Source organism: Panthera tigris, chromosome A3 (genome assembly GCF_018350195.1).
Source record: "Panthera tigris isolate Pti1 chromosome A3, P.tigris_Pti1_mat1.1, whole genome shotgun sequence".
Classification (NCBI taxonomy): domain Eukaryota; kingdom Metazoa; phylum Chordata; class Mammalia; order Carnivora; family Felidae; genus Panthera; species Panthera tigris.
Genome location: NC_056662.1, coordinates 4564012 through 4588831, shown reverse-complemented (window position 1 = coordinate 4588831; position 24820 = coordinate 4564012). Strand labels below are relative to the sequence as shown.

At 60.6% G+C, this 24820-nt stretch overlaps 1 protein-coding gene across 1 annotated transcript; it reads left to right on the top strand.

Moving 5' to 3' along the window:
• The first annotated feature begins 33 nt into the window (after nt 1-33).
• NPEPL1 (aminopeptidase like 1) lies at nt 34-21735 on the top strand. Its single transcript, XM_042980052.1, has 12 exons — nt 34-200; nt 722-907; nt 1354-1524; nt 5711-5800; nt 6257-6338; nt 8700-8842; nt 14798-14875; nt 18186-18286; nt 19239-19362; nt 19672-19848; nt 20374-20484; nt 21000-21735. The coding sequence occupies exons 1-12, from the start codon at nt 51-53 to the stop codon at nt 21156-21158; spliced, it is 1572 nt and encodes a 523-aa protein (XP_042835986.1). The 5' UTR covers nt 34-50; the 3' UTR covers nt 21159-21735.
• The last annotated feature ends 3085 nt before the right edge of the window (nt 21736-24820 follow it).

Here is a 24820-nt window from a genome sequence, read left to right as displayed (position 1 = left end):
GGCCGGGTCTGGGGGGGGGGGCGGGGTGGGGGCCCGCGGGCCGGCGGAAGATGGCGAACGTGGGGCTGCAGTTCCAGGCGAGCGCCGGGGACGCGGACCCGCAGAGCCGGCCGCTGCTGCTGCTCGGCCAGCTGCACCACCTGCACCGCGTGCCCTGGAGCCACGTCCGCGGGAAGCTGCAGCCCCGGGTCACCGAGGAGGTGAGCGGGCCGCGCGGCCGCCCGGAGGCCCCGCCCGGCGCCCGCAGGGGCGCGAGGCCAGCCCGGCGGCGCTGGGCGCCCCCCCCCTCGCCCCCCCTCCCCCCGCCCCGGGAGCCGCCTCCAGGGCGCCGCCGCCTTCGAGGGGCGCGCGCGGCCCCGCGGGGGAGGAGCCGGCCGCCCGCTTCCGGAAGTCCTCGCGGCGGCACCTGGCCGGGCCCACCCCGGTGCGGGCTGGCAGCTCGAAGCCAGGCGGCCCCCACGCCGGCCTTTTAAATCCCCAGCGTGTAATCCCACAAGGGTGGAATCGTGCCAGCAGACACACACACACACACACACACGCACGCACGCACGCTTAGCTCCAGCGAGATGCCACACATCTTAATTACGGATCGTGGGTGCCCCGGGGAAGCTGCAAAAGGGCCCTTTTGGCGACGCAAGCGCCCGCATGCAGGGCCGGGCTCCCGGCATGCGGGCTGTTTGAAGTCTGGTGTCTGTCTCTTGTCTCTCCCCTTCTGATCCAGCTCTGGCAGGCCGCGCTAAGCACGCTCAACCCCAACCCCACGGACAGCTGTCCCCTCTACCTGAACTATGCCACCGTGGCCGCCCTGCCCTCCAGGGTGAGCCGGCACAACAGCCCTTCCGCTGCCCACTTCGTCACCCGACTTGTGCGGACCTGCCTGCCGCCCGGGACCCATCGGTGCATCCTGGTGAGTGCCGGAGGCCATCCGCCTACCATCGGGGAGCGTGTGTCATGCCTGCTGGGCACCCAGGCTCGCGGTACCTCCCAGGTGGACATGGGGCCACAACCCAGGACACTGTAACCCCTGCTCACAGAAGGGAAGCTGAGGTCACAGAGACTAGGCCATTTACCCCAGATCATTTTCGGTGGCAAATCTGAGACTCCTGAACCCATTCCCCTCGGCGTCCTCCTCTCCTGTCTCGGAGACGGTCCACATCTGGTGGCCGACGTGTCCCTTTCTCACGCAGTGAGGAAGTGGCTCCGGGCAGGCCCCTGCGCGGTGGCTGTGTTGGGGCCCCTCTGTCCACATTGTACCCACAGTGGCCTCTGGCCCAGCTTCGAGGCCCCAGCACTGCCTGAGTGCAGTCCCCGTGGGTTTGCCCCTCCTCACGGCTCTGCCTCTCTGTGCCGCAGATGGTGTGCGAGCGGTCGGACGCCTTCGCCTCCGCGTGCGCCCTGGCCCGGGCCTTCCCCCTCTTCACCCACCGCTCGGGGGCCTCGAGACGCACGGAGAAGAAGACAGTCACGGTGGAGTTTTTCCTGGTGGGACAAGACAACGGGCCAGTGGAGGTGTCCACTTTGCAAGTGGGTGTCTGCGGGCTCGGGCTGTGTCCCCTGGGCCTGTGCGAGCTGGGGGCGGCTGGAAGGGGGAGTTGGGGAGCTCTGTGTCTCCCCCGCCTCCGTGGGGGGGGGTGATGTGGCGCTGGGCTGCTGCAGCAATTTCCCAGAAGGCCCCCGAGGCCTTTCCAGAGCCAGGCAGCTGCCCCCTCTCTGGGTGGGCTTCCTTTTCAGGATTCAGTCTGTTCGACCCGTATTTACCAAGCACCTAACCAGTGCCAGGCACTTTCACGTTTCCTACTAAGACTCCTGTCCGCGTGATTGCATTGGATCTTCAGAAGAATCCTTTTTTCTTTGTAAAGTTTATTTATTCTTGAGATGGGGGAGGGGCAGAGAGAGAGGGGGAGAGAGAGAATCCCAAGCAGGCCCCACGCCCAGTGTGGAGCCGGAACTCCCGGCTCGATCCCACAAACCCCGAGATCGTGACCCGAGCGGAAATCAAAAGTCGGATGCTTCACCGACTGAGGCACCCAGGCGCCCGCAGGATAATCCTTTTTTGAGGTGAGGCAAGGCTGGGAGAGATGCTAAGTCAGAAGTCCTTGTGTGGGGGTTGGGTTCCTTTCCCGTGGCGACCGTCCCGTGGCCTCACCCTCCTCGTCCCCGGCCAGACCGGGCTGTGCTTCCCACCCCCACCCTTCACTTCTGTCCCAGGCCAGCACCCCTCACCCTCCACCTGGATTCTCTGCTCCAGGAGGAGAGGCCATGCTTCCGTCTCCACTGTCTCGTAACAGCTCCTTTCCTTTCCTTCCATTCATCTCCAGACGTTGAAAACACACGGGCTCATTGTTCTGCCTTTCTGAACTCCCTTTTCCCCCTCAGCCCACCGAGTGGAGTTTCCACCCCACTTCCTGACATTGTTTTTTTAAGGGCCCTGTCTGCCGGACTGGGACCTTTGTCATCCCGTTTGTCATCCCTCCTGGAAGGGTCTGCCCCACCCAGGAGTCGTGCCTCCTTCCCGCGTCCCCTGCGGCCCACAGCCATATCTTTATCCCTTTCCCGACCGTCCGGCATTCCCATCTCTGGGTTCCCGTAGGCCTGTGAGCTCATCCCTCAGACGGGCACCGATGACCACCTTCCCCTGCAGCTGCGGGGATCCCTTTGGAGTTCGGGCCTCTCTCCACCAGACCCCGGGGCTGCGAGCCTGAGCAGCACCCTGGACCCCCCCTCCCCCCCTCCCCGACTCCTCCGAGCACTTCTCCCTCCCTCCCTGCCGGCCCGGTGGGCTGACTTCCTGCTGGGCCTATGCCCTGCCAGGCTCCTACCTCCTCCTCAGCTTCCCTGTCCAGGTCCTTCCTGCTCTGGACCTGCCTGGTCTCAGTCCAGATTCTGCCCTCGTCCCTTCCCCCCGGGGCGGGGGCCTGGCCATCTGGCTGACATGGCCTCCCTCACAGTCAGGCCCTCTGCCTGCTGAGTGCGAGCACCATCCCACCTCGTGTGATTCATCTTTGCTCAGCCTCTGTGCCCCACGTTGGGATGGAAGCTTCCAGAAGCTTCCGGTCTGTGGCCCCAGCACGGCCCGACCCGTGACGAGGGCCGCTGGGCTGGTGGGTCTCCTTGACCCCCGTCCAGGGCACCTTGCTCTGCCCACTGCCACTGCCACGGGGAACCCCCCCCCCCCGCCCCCGCACCCCGCTGCTCTCCTGGACCATTGCAGCAGCCTCCTCGCTGGTCTTGCTGCCCCCAGACGCTCGTCCTTCCTCTGGCCGCGTGAGCGCAGAGTTTTCCAGGGCTTGTCAGGTAGCAGGAACTGCTCTTAGCGCACGCACACCCGTGCTTAATCCTCTCGACAGCCTGTCTTGGGGCCTGTCCTTAATCCCATTGTAGAGCTGGGTAAACTGAGGCTTTGCAACATCAGGTGACTTAAGGGGGCCCCACCAGCAAGGGGCAGAGCCAGGTCTTAACCGCGGCCACCGTCTGTCAGTCCTCTGTCCCGTCTGTCTTGGATCGTGAGCACAGGAGCTTCTGATAACCCGTGTGGCCCTTTCTATACTCTGGGGCCCCCCTCGACTCCCCTCCAGGTCCTCTTCCCGTCCGGGCTCCTGTGGCCTCTCCTCCCCTGTAGCGTTTAACCGAGTGGGGTGTTGCGATTTTCTGCTGGACCGGAGTACCGTGGACACGTTCAAATTCCCAGGGTTTAGTGTGGAGCCTGCCGCACAGCGGGAGCTCCCAGAAACGTGGGTGGAATGAAATGAATGAATGAATGAATGAACGCTTGATCCTGCTTTTGTGATGGGGAGGCTGAGGCACGAGGAGGCGCAGGCTCTTCACGAGGCTCTGGGGTGCCGGAGGGCACCCGGAGCCTCCCCGGCCTCCCCCGCAGGTGCCGTCGGCCCTCTCGCCCCGCCGCGCCGCACCAGGAGATCTGAGCTCACGGAGGCCTGCTGGCCGAGCGCCTGGCCTCCTTCGAGACGAGTCCTGGGGCACTGACGCGCTTCCCAGACAGCAGCCCCGGGCTGCGTCACAGATGAGCAATGGTCTCCGCGACAGCCGCGGACAGGGACCCTCGGCCTCCCAGAGGAGAGCCCGCTGTCAGGCGGCGGGGACCACACGGTCACATCTCCTATCTGAGCTGTCCGGTCCTGCGTCTCTGCCTTTGAGGCTTTGGGGTGTAATTACCTGGGGATGGCAGGAGCTCTCTGAGCCATTCGGCAGGGCCTAGGAGGTGGCTGGGCAGGTGCCGTCACCCCCGAGCCTGGCCTCCCCGACGCTGTGGGGCTGGGGAGGGCAATCACACGCTCCAGCTGTCTGTACCCCCGCTGCACCTGTGCCGTCTCTCTTCTGATCGTGCCCCTTCCCTGCGCGCTGATGGAGGCAGCCGGCCAGCCCAGTGTCTGAAGCATGGGGTGGTGGTGGGGGGCGCGGGGTGGGGCAGGGGGCGCCGTGGGCGGCAGCCAGGTGGAGACGAACGAGAAGGCAAAGAACTTCCAGGGTCGGTGTTAAAGCGAGAGCAGGACAGACGCTCTTGGCAGAAGTTAGAGGCAGGGCCTGGAGGGGTGGCTGGTGGCGGGGGCGGGCAGCGTCCACATCGGAGCGCAGAGACCCGTCTAGAGGGCGTCCCCCGTGCTGGGCTGAGTTTGGTGGACGGTGTCGGGTCCCTGCTCCCTCCTGGGCTCTGGGCCAACGTGTGAGCCGCACGAGGCAGGGTGGGGACCCCGTGCCCAGAGTGGTGTGGCATTGGATGGCCAGGAAGACAGGGCAGGGAGTCTGTGACACATTCACCTGGGGCTCAGGTGAGAAAAACGCCACCCTGATGGCCGGAGGGCCGGAAGGAGGGCCAGCGGGTCCAGGGGCGCAGGACAAAGAATACTTTTACTCTTTTGGGAAGGTCCAGAGAAGCTTCCGGGGGACACGGCCTTCAAGAGGCGCCACAAAGGATGGCCAGGGCCTTGACCAGAGGAGAGGGGAGGGTGTATTACAGCTCAGGCCGCAACAGGCCATGGGTGGCGTCTTTACAGATAGGTATTCCTCACAGTTGTGGGGCCGGATGTCTGAGGTCAGGGTGGGGTGTGGTGGAGACTTCCTGATTGGTAGGTGGTCACCTTCTCGCCACGCCCTCCCTCTTCCTACTGAGGACTCTACTCCCACGGTGGGCCCCACCCTCCCGACCTCATGGCAACCTGATCCCCTCTCAAAGACTTCCTAATAGCATCACGTTGGAGGTTAGGGCCTCGAGGTACCAGTCTGGGGGCGACGCAGACGTTCGTTCGGTCAGGAGCAAAGGACAGCACTTCTCCCCAGCAGGGGACGTGGGATTGGCAGGTGCCAGGGGCGGGGATGCCCAGCGTGTGCTCAGGGCCAGGCCCAGGGGCCGCCTGCCCCCAGGATGAGGGGGTAAGCAGCAGAGGAGTCTTGGCAAGGAAGGTGGGTCCCACTGACGGCCGGCCGGGACGCCAGGCTGCAGGGCTATTGTGTCATCTGTGTTGGAGGCGAGGTACAGAGTCGCGCTGAACTTTCTGAAGGCTGCTGGATGGGTCACAGGCACTGGAGAGCAACAGCGGGCAGCGTGACCTGCCCCTCGAGGCCCTGTCAGCAGCCCCGAAACCTCCCCTCGGTGCTGCCGGTGCCTTTGGTCCCTGGGGGAACAGAGAGGGAGGGACAGCCTTTGCTGCCTGGTCCCAGGTCCCCGGTGACAGCCTCTGGTTTTCTTCCCCAGTGTTTAACAAACGCCACGGAAGGCGTGCGGCTGGCTGCCCGTATTGTGGACACTCCGTGTAATGAGATGAACACAGACACGTTCCTCGAGGTTCGTGGCCCAGGGGAGTCAGTCGTGCCAAGGTGGGGCCAGGGTGGGAGAAGCATTGGTGGACCCCGAGGAAACCAGAGGAAACCCGAGGCCGGAGGGGACGGTGTCCGTAGTCACTGCACCTCGCCCAAGGAAGCGTGGGGCGGCTGTGGACGGGGTCCTGCTGTCCATCCAGCTGCGAGGGGCCAGCAGGCCTCGGTGGAGGGCAGATGGGGGACAGAGCCTCCTCCGTGAGGCCCCTCTGCAGGACTGCAGCCGTGAACCTGCAGGAAGTTGTAGTTTGGAGGCTGGGCCTTCTGTCCTGGATTTGATCACGCCCAAAGCCGAGAGAGCTGGGGCCCTGGCTCCCCTCCGCCACGCGGGCGTCGGCTCATCCCTGGCCCAGAGCCACGGCCTCGTCCTGATTGAAGCCGTTTTCACGTGTCTTTGTGTTGCTTTTTCCATGATCGTGTCCAGGAGATTAAGAAAGTTGGAAAAGACCTGGGGATCACCCCAACGATCATCCGGGATGAGGAGCTGAAGACAAGAGGATTTGGAGGTGGGTAGAGCTGGGCCTCGAAGGCCGTGGCCTCAGGCCGGTCCTGGGTGCTGGGGGGCGAGGGTGGCGGTGGTTGGCACCGTGGGTCGCTTCAAGCTTCCCCTGAAAGAGGCCAGCCTGCGTCCAACCCCAAGGCCAGACCCTGGGAAGCGGACCGTCTCTGGGGGAGAAATGAGGCACTGATTCAGGTTCTGGTTTGGATTCTGGAAGCCACGGTGTCCGAGTCCTTCCATGGCCTGCTCCCTGTCCACAAAGGCTACTGTCCTGGCTCCCTGGGCCAGCTCAGCAGGACCTTTCTGCTCCTCGAGTGCACAGGCCCACGTTCGCATCAGTGCCTCGTTTTTTTTTTTTTTTTTTAATTTTTTTTTTTTTAATTTACATCCAAGTTAGTTAGCATCTAGTGCGACGATGGTTTCAGGAGTAGATGCCTCAGTGCCCCTCCCCCATTTGGCCCCTCCCCCTCCCACAGCCCCTCCAGCAGCCCTCAGTTTGTTCTCCATATTTGTGAGTCTCTTCTGTTTCGTCCCCCTCCCTGTTTTCATATGATTTTTGTTTCCCTTCCCTTATGTTCCTCGGTTTTGTCTCTTAAAGTCCTCATACAAGTGAAGTCATAGGATTTTTGTCTTTCTCTGACTAATTTCACTTAGCATAATACCCTCCAGTTCCATCCACGAAGTTGCCAATGGCAGGATTTCATTCTTTTTGATTGCCGAGTAATGCTCCATTGTATATATAGACCACATCTTCTTTCTCCATTCATCCATCGATGGACATTTGGGCTCTTTCCATACTTTGGCTACTGTTGATCGTGCTGCTATAAACATGGGGGTGCACGTGTCCCTTGGAAACGGCACCCCTGTATCCCTTGGATAAATGCCTAGTGGTGCAATTGCTGGGTCGTAGGGTAGTTCTATTTTTAATTTTTTGAGGAACCTCCATACTGTTTCCAGAGGGGCTGCACCAGCTCGCATTCCCAGCATTAGGGCCTCATCTTTACAGCTCTCTTTCTCTGAGTACTTCCCCGAGATGCTGTCATGGCAGGGCCATCATACCCTGCACACCTTGAGTGGAAGCCACCTTCTCAGAGGGCCTTTCCTCGCGGCCAGGCCCATCCTCCCCGCCCCCCAGGCACTAGGACAAGGTCCTCTCAGTCTCGCTGGGGGAGGGGCACTGTACTCTTGATATGTGGCTGCCAAACAAATGATTCCAGAAGGAAGGGCCACACGGTCCTGTGGGCAGGGAATCGGGCACGGTTGAGCCGGGTGCTGGGTGCAGGGTCTCTCCTGGGCAGAGACCCAACATGTTGACTGGGTCGGCCATCATCTGAAGGCTCGACCGGGGCCGATGATGTGCTCTCTGTCACCGGGCCTCGGGTCTTTGCTGGCTGTCCCCTGTCACGAGGGCCTCTCCTCAAGCAGAGCTCACACGCGGCAGCTGTTCCCCTCAAAGCACGGTTTCTGGGCGAGGAAGCACGAACAGGCGAGGAAGAGCCAAGGTCTCTTTTTGTAAGCCAGTCTCGGAAGTGGTATCTCGTCACTTCTGCTGTATCCAGAACAAGTGGGACCTGAGGTTCTGTCCACACGTAGCGGGAGGGGCCCCACGTGCTCAAGAACGCCCAGAGGTGAGGGGCCCAGGGGGCTCTCTTGGAGGTGCCCACCACAAGACACGTAAACCATCCACACAGGTGGAGGGAGAGGCTGCTCCTCTCGGGGAAGAATCTTCACAGAGGAGAGGACGTTTGCAGCAGGTCTTACAGGATGTGTAGGAGTTTGTCCGGCAGCCATTATCAGCTGTCGTCTTGGTTTTCATGATTGTTCAGTCCGGTTCCTGGGGGACTTCGAGGCATGGTCTCTGCCCACGACAGGCTTTCTTGAGAAGATAGGAAATGGCATGGCTGCAGCGAGGCTGTGGTGGGAGTGAGCTTGGAAAAGGTGGAGGGCTCGGGGTGGGAGAATGAGCGTGGGCTGGAGTGGCCTTGAAGCGTTATCCAAAAATCATTTCATTCTGCAATCGTGTTCTTTTCTTTCTGGGAATGATACAGGTTTTTTTCCCCTCAGTGGATTTTTTTTTTTTTTTTTTTTTTTTTTTTTTGCCTAACGATACTTCGCATAGAATTCATTTGCAGCCCCGAGCTTTGGAACTAATTTGCATTCCCAATCCCACGCTGGCCAGGGGGCAGGAGAGGGGGCAGGTCGCTCGGGCTAGGACTGCACATGCTCCGGGAGAAATATCCACATGCCAGCGGCTGTTTCCTGGGAGAGAGCTGGTGTTTCTGGGGGAGGGGGAGGGGGGGCTGCTGCTGGGAGGTCTCTGCTCAGTTCGACCCGAGCCCAACTGACCCTGCCCCCGTGCTTTCTGTAGGAATCTACGGTGTTGGCAAAGCCGCCCTGCACCCCCCCGCACTTGCCGTCCTCAGCCACACCCCAGAAGGAGCCACCCAGACCATTGCGTGGGTGGGCAAAGGGATCGTCTACGACACCGGGGGTCTCAGCATCAAAGGGAAGGTGAGGTGCCGGGGGCCAGCGCTTGGACAGGGCCCGGGGGGAGGAGGGTTGTGGGCAGGCCCATCACCTCTCAGGGGCGCCGGAGGAAGGCAGCAAGCGAGGTTTCTGGGACCTTGGCCTTGGGGCGTGCCTCTGGGGAGCCAAGTTCGGGAAGAATCGGCCGGGCTGATTCCTCTTCTGAGGGGGAGACGGTTTCGTGTCCACACTTCAAACAAAAAAATCTGGACGGGATCCAGAGAAAAGCTGCAGAAACAATGAAAAGGCTGGAAAACTAACCCAAGGAGGCGAGGTTTAAGGAATCGGTGGTCCATCTGAAAAGAAGGGCGTGGGGTGGTGCCCACTGTCCCCACGACCATCCAGGGTTTCCACAGAACGCTTAGTGGGGGTCTGGGCGAGCCTGTGCGGAGGATAGGCCCCCTGGAGAAGGCCGGAGGGGTTTGGATCCCCAGGCAAGCCGCCTGCAGGTGTTCTGGTGAGGCCAGGTCTCAGAAGTCTGTCCTGTGGGCGGCCTTCAGGCGTGGCCGTGTCCGGAGGCCTGGGCACCTGTCGTGGCTCCGTCTCTCTCCTCCGCACCCGGCGCGTTCAGGCCTGCTGTGCACCGCGAGGCGAGGTGGCACCAGGAAGAGGAGGAGGGACACGTCTTCATCTGCTCACGTCACACACGCGCGTTGAGCAACTACTGGGCACCCGGCCTGGGCTGGGCCCTCCAGCGCCAAGACCCAGAAGGCCTGGGAAGGAGCAGGCATGTGAAATCGGTGCCCCGGGAGACCTGGAAAAGGAGAGCCAACCTTCCCAGAGAGGACGCTTTAGAAGAGACGGGACAGGCCAAGCTCACGCCGAGCAGACACGGAGAGCTGGCAGCCGGCGGGGCTCGCAGATGTGTCCTGTTGGCCCAAGCGCCGGTCTATAATCTGAGTGAGTTACCAACGTGTACAAAACAGGAAGATTGTCACAGAAGGCTGGCTATTCGACCTTTGGTAAACTCAGCGGAACTGGCGGGACGGGTCCTCTGTCTCCCCCTGGCAGCACTGGCTGGAGCCGGGAGGCGCCGCCCCGCGGATGAGGTGCGCACGGTGGGGTTCACCGCTGCTCCGGCGCTTTCTGACCTGAACCCCAGTGCTGGGCGCTATTTCGGTTAGCGGCTGTGTGCTGCCCTTCGCACCGACCGCTGGTCCGTCTAGTGCATTTGGTACCCAGAGTGGATGGCCTTTTTTTTTTTTTTAACATTTGTTTTTGAGAGACGGAGACAGAGCCCGAGCGGGAGAGGGGCAGAGAGAGAGAGGGAGACACAGAATCCGAAGCGGGCTCCAGGCCCTGCCCGACACGGGGCTCGAACCCAGGAGCCGTGAGGTCGTGACCTGAGCCTGAGTCGGACACTTAACCGACTAAGCCCCCCAGGCGCCCCTGTTTTTTGTTTTTTTGTTTTTTGGTAACGTCCCTCCTCCTGTAAACAGCATTATTTTCAAGACTAATCAGGAAATGATCCAATAATAAAGGTTAAAAAAACCAAACACCTTCCATATGTATTATCATGCCAGTAAAAAATTGAAGTAAGTATTATAGGGCCGCTTGACTGGCTCAGTGGGTGAAGCGTGTGACTGTTGATCTCGGAGCTGTGAGGTCGAGCCCCATGCTGGGTGTAGAGATTACTTGAAAATAAACAAAGTGTAGGGGCGCCTGGGTGGCTCAGTCGGTTGAGCGACCGACTTCAGTTCGGGTCATGATCTCACAGTTTGTGAGTTCGAGCCCCGCGTCGGGCTCTGTGCTGACAGCTCAGAGCCCGGAGCCTGCTTCGGATTCTGTGTCTCCCCCTCTCTCTGCCCCTCCCCCACTCGTGCTCTGTCTCTCTGTGTCTCAGAAATAAATAAACATTAAAAAGGTTTTTTTTGATAAATAAAGGGATAAATATTACAGTACACGTAAAGAAGACAGTAATACATCGACACTTTTAAATAACACTAACATGATGTTTTAGACAGAAAATAGCATATGTCTCCCTTGTGGTCTGTCGTGGTAACAGATGTTAGCATGACGGTGTCTGTTTTCAGGCCTTCGCTTCTGCAGATTTGTCTGGGATTTTATCCAAAGTGATCTTTTCCACATCTTTATGTCCGTTGCCTGGACAGAGGTACCAGATTTGTGAGACTGTCTTCACTCGTGCTTGGTCCAAATCGGTCCAAAACCACGATCAATTTTAATTTTGAAGAGTTTCTCTTGCATGAAGCGGTCAATACACAGATACCCCATTTCCCACGAAACCCCAGAAATTGTGATATTGTCCATGTTTTCAGCCCTTCGAGATGGATTCTAGCGGCCTTCAAAGATCTGCAGAGTGAAAACGTTTTAAACAAGTCCAGTGGTTCCCATAGACGGCGGGAGGCTGAAAGTCCCAGGCTCCCTGCACTCTTGGGTTCGCTTGGAGCCCACGGTTGCGGGCAGGACGTGTGGCACCGTGGGTGCCGACCCCACCTCCGTTCTCTGGTGGAAGGCACGTTGCGGAGTCTGTGCTGGTCAGGCCAGCTGTGCACCTGGCAGTTATTAGCATCCATGTCGAATGAGGTTTCTAAAAGGACACGTAATTACCATGGGTGGGTTCAGACCTTTTATTTGACACGATTAAAACTCACTTCAAGCCACGGATTTTTCGGGAGAAATATTTTACCACTGATGACAACAGGCAAACCGACTTTTAGTCTGTAAATTATTATTTTCAGACTCCAAAGACCGTGTCTCTCAGCCGTGACACTGGCTCTTGCCCTGGAGGCAGCTCAGTGCCAGCGGGGAGAATTGCAAGCTCCTTTCTCCTGGGATCAGATGGTTATTTGGGATGCTGGTTTGGTGGAGGGCCAGAGTGAGAAGCAGGGCTGCTGAAGAATGAGGCATACGTTGCTGGGGGCACTGTCTCCAAAGACTTCAAAGGTAAATCAGGATCAGTGTGAATTTAGGTCTCAAATGTGTTAGTCTCAGAACCCCTTCCCCTCTCAAAAAGTATTGATCCTAAGGAGATTCTTTTAGAAGAGTGATGTCGGTTGATACTTACCCTACTAGAAATTAAAATTGGGGAGAGATCGTTGTTTATTTTAAAGTAACGGTGTAAACCCATCGCATGTTCATGTAAATATTTTACAAAAATAGCTGCATTTCCCCAAATGAAAAGAAGTCATTGAGAAGAGTGGCATTATGTGACATTTTGCCAGTCTCGTTCGCGTCTGCCTTACTAGAAGGCAGCCATGATCTTGTAGCTGCCTCTGCATTTAGTCTATCGTGATCTGTTGTTTTAGTTGAAATATAAAAAGAAAGTCTGGCCTCACTCATTTTGTAGTTGGAAAAGGGAGAAATATTTTAGTGCCCGTTACAAACACCCAAGGGCATTTTTCTTTGCTATTATTACACCAAAACTCGTCGAGGGAGAGCGTCTGTGAGCTTAGCGCTCGTGCGGGATCAGAAACCGTGGCAGTGTCTCTGTGCACTCTGTTATTACGGTCTGCCTCGAACTCTGCATGATCTTGTGGCATCATGCATGGGCATTCAGAAGACACTGTCCCCGGAGTTATGCAGAACCTCCGAATTTTGACACAACATATACTATTTTAAAAAGTCACACTTGGTTCCACCACCCATGTCGTTGTATTTCTAAAAAATTTTAAAGAAATGTTTATTCATTTATTTGAGAGAGAGAGATGGAGAGTGAGCAGGGGAGGGGTACAGAGAGACAGAGTGAGAGAATCCCGAGCAGGCTCCACACTGTCAGCACAGAACCCGATGCGGGGCTCAAACCCACAAACGGTGAGACCATGACCTGAGCCAAAACCAAGAGTCAGACGTTCAGCCAAGTGAACCACCCAGGTGCCCCAACATACGATATTTTTAAAAGCCACACTTGGTCCCACCATCCATCTCATTTTTAAAAATCGCTATTAAGAAGCTGTCACAGAGACAGATACAAGTTTTTCAAAATCATTATTTTTGCTTGAAAGCTCAGATTTTACCACCGGCAGCGACTACTGTAGGCTCTTCTGGAAGTGAGAGTTTCACTTTGTTCTTTTTTAAGAAAACATCTGCCATGGGGCGCCTGGGTGGCTCAGTCGGTTAAGCGTCCGACTTCAGCTCAGGTCGTGATCTCGCGGTTTGTGGGTTCAAGCCCCGCGTCGGTCTCTGTGCTGACAGCTCGGAGCCTGGAGCCTGCTTCGGATTCTGTGTCTCCCCCTCTCTCTGCCCCACCCCCGCTCGCACTCTGTCTCTCTCAATAATAAATAAAAATTAAAAAAAAAAAAAAGAAAACATCTGCCAGACACCTAAGTCTGAATAAACCGGCACACGTCAGTGGTTCCTTGAGTCAAGCTCGGTGTTCAGGAGCGCAGTTCTCTAGCCGAGCAGAGAACTCGGCGACTGTCCCCAGCCCCAGCCGCCCGGCGAGCGTCTGGCGAGAACAGGACCGCTCCACACGCACCTTCCATTCCATCACATGGAACATGGAAAACAGCTACACTCGGCGGTGGAGACTTGGAAAAGTTAATCATGTATCTGCATCGGCGAGGTGACAAGGGAGCTGGCCCCGCCATGTTTCTCTGCAGGACAGAGGCGAGTCCCGCGACGGTCCGTGTCGTGGCCGCCGCCCAATGTTGCTTTGCCGCATCGCGTGACAGCCCCATGAGTGTCCCGGGCAGATGACATCTTCCTGCTACTCTGGGAAGCATCTCTTTTCTAAAACCAGGAAGAACGCGGTGGGGGACGGTCTGCAAAGCTCACGCAGTCAATTGAGGTGCATTTGCCGCCTGGTGCTCCTTGTCTGTGGTCGGGAGGCCGCCCTGGTGACAGGGAGACACAATTTCAGAGACCATCTGGAGCTATCCTCTGCGGGCCGTTTTGCGAGTGGTTTGATTCCAGATCTGAGGCCCCGGTTTTTCCGTTTAAACAATCCTGTGCTTTCTCGCCGATTAGGTCAAAGAGACAGCTTATTTTCAATAGTGCTAGCCGGGTCATCTTCACTCAACCTAATTGTAAAAGCAGCTCAGTTTATGTCTAAAAATGCTTTCCATTAAAACCCGAGGCTTGTGTAATCCGATAAGGGTTCAAAAAAATCACCCGGTACGTTTCCGACCCAGATCCTGCATCTGATGGCCTGTTGCGAATTTAAAGTATGAACTTGTCAATTAGAGCTGGGAGCCCATCAAATGGAAAAACGTGTAACCGCTCTCAGCCGGTTTGTAGAGAAATCACAGTTTCTCACAGTTACTTCTGCAGCATGAGGGCACCTGTGCCTGGCACGCCCGCCCCCCCGCCTCCCCGTTAGATGTCGACAGAGCGGGCAGTGGGGTTGGGGACTGGTGACAGTGACCTTGGGGAAGAGTTCGCGTTAACCTGAGCGCATTGTTGGAGACATTGATGTCCGGGAGCAGAGGGAGCTGGGGCCAGGTGGTGACAGGTGCGGGGAAGCCTGCCCCACAGCCCAGCAGCCCTGCCCGGACACCTCAAGCAAGCCTCGGAGGCCCCAGACCTCAGCTTCTTCCTCAAAAATTGGGCAGAGACACGGACAGAGAGAGCTGTTGCAGACAGACCCCAGGGGAACTTGGCAGCCTGGGGGTGGGTGGCCGGGTCGTAGGAGCCAGGCCACGGCCCACGTGGCGGGTCTGGGCAGCTCCCCGGCTCCACTCCCTCCCACCTCTGGTTCATCAGGTGACCCCCAAAGCTCCGCTCCGGCAAAAGGGTCCCATCCCCTTTGGCCATTATGTCCCATCGCTTGTGGGGAACAGCTGCGTGACCGGCGGGGGGGGGGGGGGGGGGGCGGCGTTTCTTGGATTCTGTGTGAGCTCAGGGGACCTGGCACCAGGTCCTACAGGTCTGAGGGAGCCGCTCTGGGGTCCTAGTGTGCCAGGCAGGGGTGGGGCACTGCTGATGGCAGGCCAGCACCCACTCGTGCTCACTGCTGTCCTGGCCCCTTTGTGCCCCCTCCAGACCACCATGCCGGGGATGAAGAGGGACTGTGGGGGTGCTGCGGCTGTGCTGGGGGCCTTCAGAGCTGCCATCAAGCAGGTGAGTGTGGCCCCACCGTCTGCAGTCCTCGAGGAGGGGGACTCCCTGGGGGCGGGCTTGCTTTCCTCCCCCATCCCCCCACCCCTGAGACCCCACAGCTCGACACCTCTCTCCCTGCTCTGCGGGGGCTTCCTGCCTGCTGCTGGGGCCCCTCTGCCTGAGTGTCACCTGTCCTGAGTGCCACCTCTCCATAGAATGTCACCTGTCCTGAGTGTCACCTGTCCTGAGAGTACCTCTACCTGAGTGTCACCTCTCCTGAGAGTGTCATTTGTCCTGAGAGTGTCACCTCTGCCTGCGTGTCACCTGTCCTGAGTGCCACCTCTCCATAGAGTGTCACCTCTGCCTGAGTGTCACCTCTCCTGAGAGTGTCATTTGTCCTGAGAGTGTCACTTCTGCCTGAGTGTCACCTGTCCTGAGTGCCACCTCTCCATAGAGTGTCACCTCTGCCTGAGTGTCACCTCTCCTGAGAGTGTCATTTGTCCTGAGAGTGTCACTTCTGCCTGAGTGTCACCTGTCCTGAGTGCCACCTCCCCATAGAGTGTCACCTCTGCCTGAGGGGCATGTCTGCCTGGGCACATTGCCTTTTCCTGAGTGTGTCCACCCATGCCCACCACTCAGGGTCTGGCTTGTGTCAGGCGCCCCATGAGCATGTGTTTGGTGAAGAAGCCCGACCTAAAACCACATGGCACGGACAGGGCCCTGTGCCGAGCTCATGAGCACCGGCCTTCCTGGGTGCCCCTCCTGCCACGACCCATCTGTGGGTCACATCATGAGAGTGCTGTCTGAGCCGGTGGGGACCCGGGGCCACTCTCTCCACAGAGAGACAGGCCATCTGGGTCCCTCACGCCCAGGAGCAGGACTGCCCTCTGGGATGGGGAGGGCCGCTCTGGAGCCGCCCCACCCGGCCTGCCTGCCCGCTCTCAGGGCCTGGGGTCAGGGTAGGGGTCTGGGGGGGGTGCCCAGCTGGCATTGGTGAGCCATGACCAGGTAGAATGGGACTGGATCTGCCTCGGGAATAGCCTGGGTGACCGCTTTGAGCAGAGACATCCGGGGGAGCAGAGGGGCCCCCAGCGCCCCCCCCACCCCCACCCCGTACAACTGAGGTCGCTGAGCCCAGCTCACCCGCCAAGTGGGAGATCTTCCCGTCCGGGACACGTGCAGCCTCACGGAGCCCAACCATTGGAACCAGATTCCTGAGCAAGGGACCAGCCGGCTGTGGCTGTTCCTCCTGCGTCTGCCCCGAGGATGTGGCAGGCACCCACCTGTTGAAGGCCGTTCAGGAGGCCACCCCCGAGAGCACAGGCCCCTCAGGTGTTCCCGGGCATCGAGGCCTCGTCCCCAGGCACACAGGCAGCCACTCTTACGGGTGCATCACCTCATCCTGGCTGGTCTGCACCCATCAGAGGCCAGAGGCTCTAAAATGAGAGGAAGGACGGACTCCAGGGAGGCCTCAGGTGATGTCCTTCGGAGCCTAAAGTCCCCACGCCATAAAAAGTGTTTGTTCAACAGAGGCATGTGGAGCCCCAACCGCCATGGCGGCTCACCTCCTTCAGGCTCCTTCTATGGGGCCCGGCCTTCACCTCACCACATACCAGACTTTCTTTCTCCTTCAAATGAAAACGAAAACAAAAACGTCTTGGCAGAGTTTCCAATTCCGGCTGGTCAGGAGTCCAGCCCGTTGCCCGAGACGAGCAGACATCCCCTTGGCCGGGGGGGGGGGGGTTCTCTGGAGGAAACAGTGCTCCCCTCCCCGGGTTACTTATTCATTCAACACTTTGTTCCCACTTATGGATGTGCAGATTCTTAGTTCACCCTGTGGGTTATAAGCCAGCATCACCATTACGTATTTTGTGGCTCACATCGAGGCCCACAAAAACTGGGGTTGAGGGTGGAGCCTCTAGGCCGTGGCCCGCGGCCTGAGAACCTCAAACCTCGGCCGCCTGCGGGTTTTCAGTCCCCCCGGCCCCCGGGGATCCCAAGACCCATGTGTCTCACCCCGCTCCCCAGTGCCCGGTAATACGAGCCCAAGGCCCTCAGCACCTCTAAGCTGGCCTTCCCCGTGGGGACCCCACACCAGAAGCAGCAGCACACCAGACCTTCTGAACGCAAAACTGGGTGGGAGGGCACCCGACAGGGTCAAGTTGGGGGCCGTGGTCTCTCCGCACCGCCCTGCTGTCCTGCTGTGCAGACTCCTCTCCGGGCCCAGATCCGACATGGCTCCCTCCGGGAAGACTTCAGGGCCCCCCCTCCCTCCGCGGCGGGATCCATTTCTCTAGCTTCGGAACCCCTGGGGCCACCCTGTTGTCTCGAGGCCGCACGTTGTCACACTTGATGTGATCCCAGCCCCTCACTCCCACGGGGACGAGGACAGCTGGAGACCGGGGCACAGCCAGGCCGCAGGCCCCACGTGCTGGGCGGACGTCCGTGGTTAGGGGTCTTAGGGGGAGCTCTGAGCGGGCGGGGCGGGGGGCGGGGACAGAGACTCTGGAAGCCGGGAACACTCATCCTCACACAGCCTGGCCGTGAGTGTGGTCCCAGCTGCTTCGGGGTCTTCGAGCCGACGGGCCGCCCCACGGTTTCGGCCCCAGGACGTGAGTGGGGTGCTCTCCCCAGGCACCGTGTTTTGGGTTCAGGCTCCACGCTGTCCCGGCCCGGTGCCACGGCCCCTGCCTGCCACAGGCCCGCGTTTACCTTCGATGGGGGTTCGGCACCTGTAGCATGACACCTGCTCCGGAGAGCCCCAGCTGCCCCCCAGGCGAGGGGTTTTCTGGGGCAGGCTCAGGGCCCGTGTGGGGCAGAAACTGACTCAGCCTGTTCTGTGCACATTTGTCCGCGTGCACACGTCACGCTTTGGCATCAGAAAACTAACTTCACGCCGAAACTTGGGCGAGGCAAGCTCTCCCCAACCCCCCATGCGCGCATCTGTGTGTAGCTTGCTCTTGTACACCGATGCAGAGCTCAGAGGGTTTGTGCAGTGGGAGACATTGATCGCCGACCATGCTTTGTGGACGGGAGGCAGGGGCTGAGCCACCTGCCCGGCTCGTGCCCTGGGTAAGTGGGAGAGCCAGGAGGAAAGCCAGCAGCCCCGCTCCCGGGCTCATTCTCGAATTGCGTGGGCTCTGACAGGGGTGGCGAGACTCTCCCAGATGGGGTGCAGCCAGGACTGCCTGGGAGTGACGGGACAGTGCTCTCTGCTCCCCGGGGCTCCGTCTGTCTGCTGTCCACAGGGGTCAGAAAACTCTGGCCAGTTCTGTCTGTTCCACGCACTGCTAGCCGGTGTGACTGGAGCCTCTGCCCATGTTCCCTGCAGGGTTTCAAAGACAACCTCCACGCTGTGTTCTGCTTGGCCGAGAACTCAGTGGGTCCCAACGCTACGAGGCCAGACGATATCCACCTGCTGTACTCAGGAAAGTAAGGCTGGTTCCTTCACCCCCTGGCTGCCCTCTGGGCATGTGGGCCCTGCTGGACCTCGTGGGGGGCGGGGAGGGGCTCTCTTGCTGGACCTCATGGTGGTGGTGGGGGTGGGGGGCTCTCCTTGCCAGGGCCAGGCTGGTCAGCCCTGACCCACGGCCGTCCTGGAGGCAGATTTCACCCTGCTTCTCCAGCCAGAGGCACATCCTGTGGGGAGGACGCCCTGTCACAGGAGCCCCTGGCCAGCAGGCTGCTTGCTCCCAGGGGTCCGGGGGCAGGTGGCGGGTCACATCGCTAGATGAGGTGTTGGGCTCCCTCAGGGTGCCTGGCTCAGGATCCACCCTGCCTTAGGGGGATGCGCCCTTCCCAACCTTTAGGCTTAAAGTTCTTTGTGTGCCTGGAGCCCTGTCCCAACCCCACCCCCCACTCCACCTCCAGACCTCCTACTTGAGGGCTCTCCCTGCACTTCCCCCTTGGGATCGGCCCTCGAACTGCTTCCCAGTTGCAAAGGACACACTGAGAAGTCAGTGGGCAGCAGCTGAAGGAGCAGGTGGTCTAGATTCGCAGTAGGAGAGTCTGCTCACCGCCCCGTACACGGGCGCCTGTCTGTAGGGTGACCCCCGGAGGGGCTCCCCCTTTTGTGTTTACCTAGTGCCAGGCTGTGTGGGCCCAGGGCTGGCCCAGTGCACGTCAGGCTACCCGCACAACCCTGTTCTCCCATCTTACGGACGAAGAAACCAAGGCACAGGGGGCTGCGTGGGGTTCCCTGGCTCACAGCTGGAGAGCAGTGGGGTGGGACTGACCCTGGCGTTACATCGCTGTAGGGGTGGGAGCGGCCCTGCCTTCCGGGGAGGGAAGCGGGCTCTAATGGGGTCCCCCCAGTTCCAAAGGGACTCTGTCCCAGTGCCCCAGGGAGCACCGTCCCTGAGCAGGGGTCTCTGCGGCATCCCAGGACTGTGGAAATCAACAACACTGACGCTGAGGGCAGGCTGGTCCTGGCGGATGGGGTGTCCTACGCCTGCAAGGACCTGGGTGCGGACATCATCCTGGACATAGCCACGCTGACCGGAGCGCAGGTGGGCCACCTCGACTCCTGGTGCTGTCCCCCCCCCCGCCGCCCCGCCCCGTCCTCGCAGTCCAGGGGGAGGTTGGGAGCTCGTCCCTGGCACCCAGTGGAAGGCAGGTGGCAAGGCCCATGGGCTGGGTCCCAGCGTCAGGACAGCTTAGGAACCGTCCTCCCTGGCGGCTCACGTGGCTCCCGGTTCTTTCTTTCTTTGCTCCTCGCTGCCCCTCTTGGCTTCTGTGTGCGCCCCGGGCCCCTGCTCTCCCGCACGTGGCCGCTCCCCTGCGCTCCGCCCCTCCCTCTGCCCCGGCCACCCTCCCAGGGCATTGCCACGGGCAAGTACCACGCTGCGGTGCTCACCAACAGCGCGGAGTGGGAGGCGGCCTGCGTGAAGGCTGGGACGAGGTGCGGAGACCTGGTGCACCCACTGGTCTACTGCCCCGAGCTGCACTTCAGCGAGTTCACCTCGGCCGTAGCTGACATGAAGAACTCCGTGGCGGTAGGTGTGCGGTCCTCCCCGCCGCCCGGCCAGGTGGGGTGGGGCGGACCGAGGCCCAGGTGACCCCAGGACCCAGCAGCAGTGTGGACAAGGGCCCCCCAGGTGGGCCCCAGATCCGTGCTCAGGGTGGCAGCATCTGGAACGCGGTATGCACCTCTCCCTGGTCGCCCTGCCTCGGGTCCGTGCCAGAAGTTCCCTCCCCGCTCTGGGGTCTGCCTCCTCCATCAGCTCTTTCGCTGGCTCCGCAGCTCCCCGGGGTGAAGGCAGAACCCTTAATCCACACACGCGCAAAGCCCTTGGGGTCCCTCTCTGCAGTCCCCCACGCTGGGCACCCCTGCACCCCAAGCCCCCTCGTGCAGACACCAGGGGAGGCAGTGGCTGAGGAAGATGTGGTCCAGGGGGCATGGTGGGGGGGGGGGCATCCTCAGCGGGTCCGAGTGAACCCTGAACTCGCTTTGGAGCCCCTCCCGCACACCCCCGCTGCTGGCAGCAGAAAGGTCACCGTTTATCCTTCTGTCCCCCTAGGACCGGGACAACAGCCCCAGCTCCTGTGCTGGCCTTTTCATCGCCTCACACATTGGCTTTGACTGGCCTGGGGTTTGGGTCCACCTGGACATCGCTGCGCCCGTGCACGCCGTGAGTCCAGGCTCCCCCGGGGTGTCCTCTCCCCGCCTGCCCCCCACACCCCCACCTGCACATACCGCACGCCGGCCTGGCCACTCCCACCCTCTCGTGCACCCAGAACCCCTCTCTGTCTCCGGGCTGAGCTCATCAGCAGCATTTCTGTGTGGAGGGTCACACTGCCTGTGGCCCGACCTCGGCCAGCCGTGCCCCTGGTCTCCGGTCTCCTCATCCCCGGAAATAGAGTGGCTGCTGAGCACGGCCCTTCTCCTCGGCTGGAGACCCCGGGCCTTCGGCTCACCCTTTATCCCACTCAAGAAGACCCCGGGGGTCGGGGCCAGAGGGCAAAGAGCCATCCCACCGCCTGACTCGGCTCTGAGTGTGGCAGGGTGGCAGGAGGGGGGCCCGCGGGCCGAGCGGGGGGTGGACGCCCTCGCCCTGGCCCGGGAACCCCTTCCTGCACGGGTGGGCTTGCCGAGGGGGTCTGGCTCAGCCTGGCGGAGGGCTTCCAGCCTGCCCTTTGCCCACAGGGGGAGCGTGCCACGGGCTTCGGCGTGGCTCTCCTGCTGGCACTCTTCGGCCGGGCCTCTGAGGACCCTCTGCTGAACCTGGTGTCCCCACTTGGCTGTGAAGCGGATGCCCCGGAGGCCGACGCGGAGAGGGACTCCAAGAGGCGCAGGCTCGTGTGAGGCCGGCCGCTCCCCGGCCCCCTTGTGACACAAGGCTCTTTACCTCACTTTGCACTGATTAATTTTAAGCAATTGGAAGACTATACCTTAAGATAGGCTTTGGTTTGTTTTTATCTTTAGTTGTCACAGTGATAGAAACAGCTCCTTCGTTAAGACAGCTCAGGGTCTGGGGGATGCCCCGGTGGGCGCTGGGGCTTGCGGCTGTTTGAGTTACCTGCCAGGCCTCCTGCCGGCTTCTGCACACTCTCCTCCCTGCAGGGGCCTCCGCACGCACGACCTTGAGGCTCCGGGATGCACAGATGACCCTGCCGCCTTGGCCAGGTGGCCTTTGGGCCTCCTGTCCCTGCTCAGTGCCCACAGGGGGTGCCCGTGGCCTTATCCTTGGCCCCCAGCCCCCTCACATGGCATCCACGTCATGGAGAGCCCAGGCTGTGCTCCAGCCAGGGCAGCCGCTGCCTCCAGGCAGCCCACCCCTTTGAAAGGATGGAAGTAACTTGTTTCAGGGACCCAATTTTACGGAAGCAAGAGGAGCCTCTGGGCCCTTAGGAGTCCCTGGAGGGTGAAGTAAATATGGCCGCATCACATTACACCTGTGTCTCTGCCTCGTCTTTCTCTCACCCTGGTTGGGAAACCCACCCTGAGGCCTGCCCGTGGCTCTGAGGCTCCCGGCCCTCCCACCTTCTCAAAAACCGGTATCCAGCATCGAGATGCAGTGCGGCAACCTCGCTCTGGCCGACGAGAGCCCCGGGGTGTGGGAAGAGGACGGGGGTGGGGCCAGAGTCCTGGGTCGGTGCCCGCACAGCCCAGGCTGGTTGGTTTTCTGAGGTTTCACGGTGTGGACTCCCAACGGGAGGCCCCTGGGGCTTTCTGGGACTCTCCCATGGTCCTGTGGTCTGCAGGGAGGGCTGTGCTCGCCCTACGTACATCACGAGGCGAGTACCATACTGAGTCGATCATAGGTGCTGAAGGACAGGCTGTGAGGAGACTCCCTCCCCCCACCAGCACCCTGTGTGGCAGGTGAGGCAGGACCTTTGTCCCCTTTTATGCTCTACCCCGGTGGGCCGCCTGAGCCCAGAGGAAGTCATCGGGGACTCTGGCACCACCTGGCATGGAGGAAGGGGCCACATTTCCTCCGGTGGGGACAGAGGGGGAGAATGTGGCTGTGGGACACAAGTCACCAGGCTGTGCCCCGGCCCCCTGACCACCTCATCCCTGCCCAAGGGTCCCTAGGCTCCCAAGTCCCTTCCCCAGCCCTGGATATCAAGGTGACTCTCTCTGGGCATAATCCCAAGCTAATATTTATTAACAGCCTGCTGTGTGCATAGTCTCAGCCGGGCCCGGAAAAGGCCGGGAGCAGCTCTGAGGCCCCAGCCCTGTCTGGGAAAGCCCTCACCCGACACGTGAACTCACAAATAGCAGTCACAAGGTGGTAGGTGGGCTCCGTGAGGGGAGGGGAGGCGTGGTGGGTGGCCAGAGGGGCCGGGAGCCTTCACGGTTCATTAGCCTGCTTAATGGCCTCGAAATAGGGCAGCTCTCTCCAGCTTCCCTGAGATGCCCTGGAGGAGGCAGGGGTCACCGAGGTGGCCTCGCTCCTTCTCCAGGCAGCTGGCACTGTCCACTCCCCCCACCAGGGGGCTGCAGGATGCAGGGTCAAGGAGCAGGGGACGAACTGAGTCTCCCTTGTGCAAGCACAAAGGCAGCCTCAGGGCCGGGGACCCAGCTGGGGACCAGCTGCATGCCCGGCGTCAGGGGGACCGTAGGGGTGAGCCGACGGCTTCGCTTTCCCAAGAGCCAAAGGGGCTTAGGACACGACGGCCGCTTCCCCTGGCCGCACCAGAGCCTCAGCAGCAGGGTCTGGGGGTGGCCAGTGGCGGGGGGCAGGCGGGCCCTGACGGAGCCACCCGATCGCGGTCTCCAGCAAACGGCACAAGAAGACGGAGCCTGGCAAAGGCCTGCTGTCCCAGCGTCCAGCTGACCCAGCGCACGGACCGGAAGATGGGGGTGCAGAGTCTGGGCGCCCCGGCCACACCAAGCGGCTCGAAGCACCTGCGTGCCCGAGAGGTGCTCTGTCACCGCCCACCCTGAGAGCCTGCCAAATGGGGTGAGGCCTGCAGGTGTCAGCACCCCCGTCCCAAGAGAGGAGGCCGCAGCCCTGCTCCGTGGGGTGGGACAGAGGAGCAGGAGGCATCCTTCGGGTGGGCCTGGGAGGGGCTGCCCGGCCTGGAGCAGAGCACAGGTCACCTAGCAGGCAGGAATGAAGGAGGAGAGGCAGGAAATGTCTCTTTTGGTGGAGAGAATTCCCAGCTTCCTGCTGGGAACCAGCCAGCTTCTCCAGGGCTTGGCAAGCAGGTGGGGGGACAGCAAGACCCCACTCTGCTCTGTATCAGAGGACCTGGCCCCAGATTCGGTCGTGAGTGCCTTGTGTAACGATAAAGCACAGGGCACACAGGGCTCTTGCCCTCCACCTCCCAGGGCGGTTCTGGGGAGCAGGGCGAGCAGGGGCCTGAGAGTGCTGAAAAACCCAGGGCTCGGGCAGGCTCTCAGGGCTGGGGGAGGCTGATGGGGCCCCCCCAGGAAGCCTCGGCGAGAGAGGATTTCTCAGCCCCGCTGCCTCTGCACTGGGATCCCGGAAGCGGGGCTGCAGCCGGGAGGAACCGCAGGCTGACGTCGCGTCCTTGGGCACGCACAGACCGCGGGCCCGGGGCCGGGAGGGCCCCCCACCCCCTTGGCCCAGGTTGGAGGCGGCAGGTGCAGCGACCGCCCCTCCTGTCCAGCCTGGGTCACGAGAACCTGCCTGACCCCCAGACACCCACACGCGTTTGCACCCGTCACTTCCCATTCCCGTGCCACCAAAAATAGGGGGAGCGGACCTAATTCAGAGAAGTGGTTGAAACAGAATGATATCATTGCCATTCAGGGAATGCTGATCGTTCAGTCATTCCGGAAAATCCCACCCCACCTCACAGCCCCACTTTAATTACCCACCCTCTGGCCGGGGCTGGCAGTGCTCCCAGGAGACCTCTCGTGCTCCCCACACAGGCAGTGCAGCCTCCGCTCGGGCACAGCATGGCCGGATGCCCCAGTGCAACCCGTCTTCTTGCTCTGTGCGGGGACTCCCTCCCCAGACCCCCTTCCTGTGGCACCTCCCGAGGGCCCTGTGTTTGCAGTCGGTCTGGAAGGGTCAACCTTGTCCCCTGGGGCACACTGGCGTGCCCCCTAAAACTCTCGGGCAGCCCCTGACGAGCACATCTGTGGCCCCAGCAGCCCCCTCCCCCGGTACATGCTTATGGAGTTTGAATTTGCTACGTGATTCTCTGCCCAGAGCCCCTGTTCAGGCTGTGTTCCCTGGTGAACCGATGTTCCGCATTTTTGTTTATTTGTTTGTTCTTTAACAAAAGGTTGTTTTGGTTTGAAATTCAGCAAAAACACACGCTGTATTCGGCTTCCTCTCCATTCAGAATTCAGTAAATTAGTTGTTTTCCAGTCTGCTTCGAGTCCTTGCCTCAAATGAGCCTCCAACAAGATAATGCATTTAAAAGCCCTTGGAAAAGTACCAGGCCCCACGCACATGTGACACATTGTCATCATGCGAGCGGTTCGCTCAGCCCTGCGCCCCTCACCCCCCAGAGCTCAGCTCTGGAGAACGCTGGCCAGGCGGGGGT

Excerpts from the sequence above, each read along its gene's own strand:
- NPEPL1 (XM_042980052.1), top strand. The coding sequence starts at position 51 with ATGGCGAACGTGGGGCTGCAGTTCCAGGCGAGCGCCGGGGACGCGGAC. Across the intron at positions 8,843-14,797 it reads GTCTCAGCATCAAAGGGAAG|ACCACCATGCCGGGGATGAA; the intron begins GTGAGGTGCCGG and ends TGCCCCCTCCAG. Across the intron at positions 20,485-20,999 it reads TCGCTGCGCCCGTGCACGCC|GGGGAGCGTGCCACGGGCTT; the intron begins GTGAGTCCAGGC and ends CTTTGCCCACAG.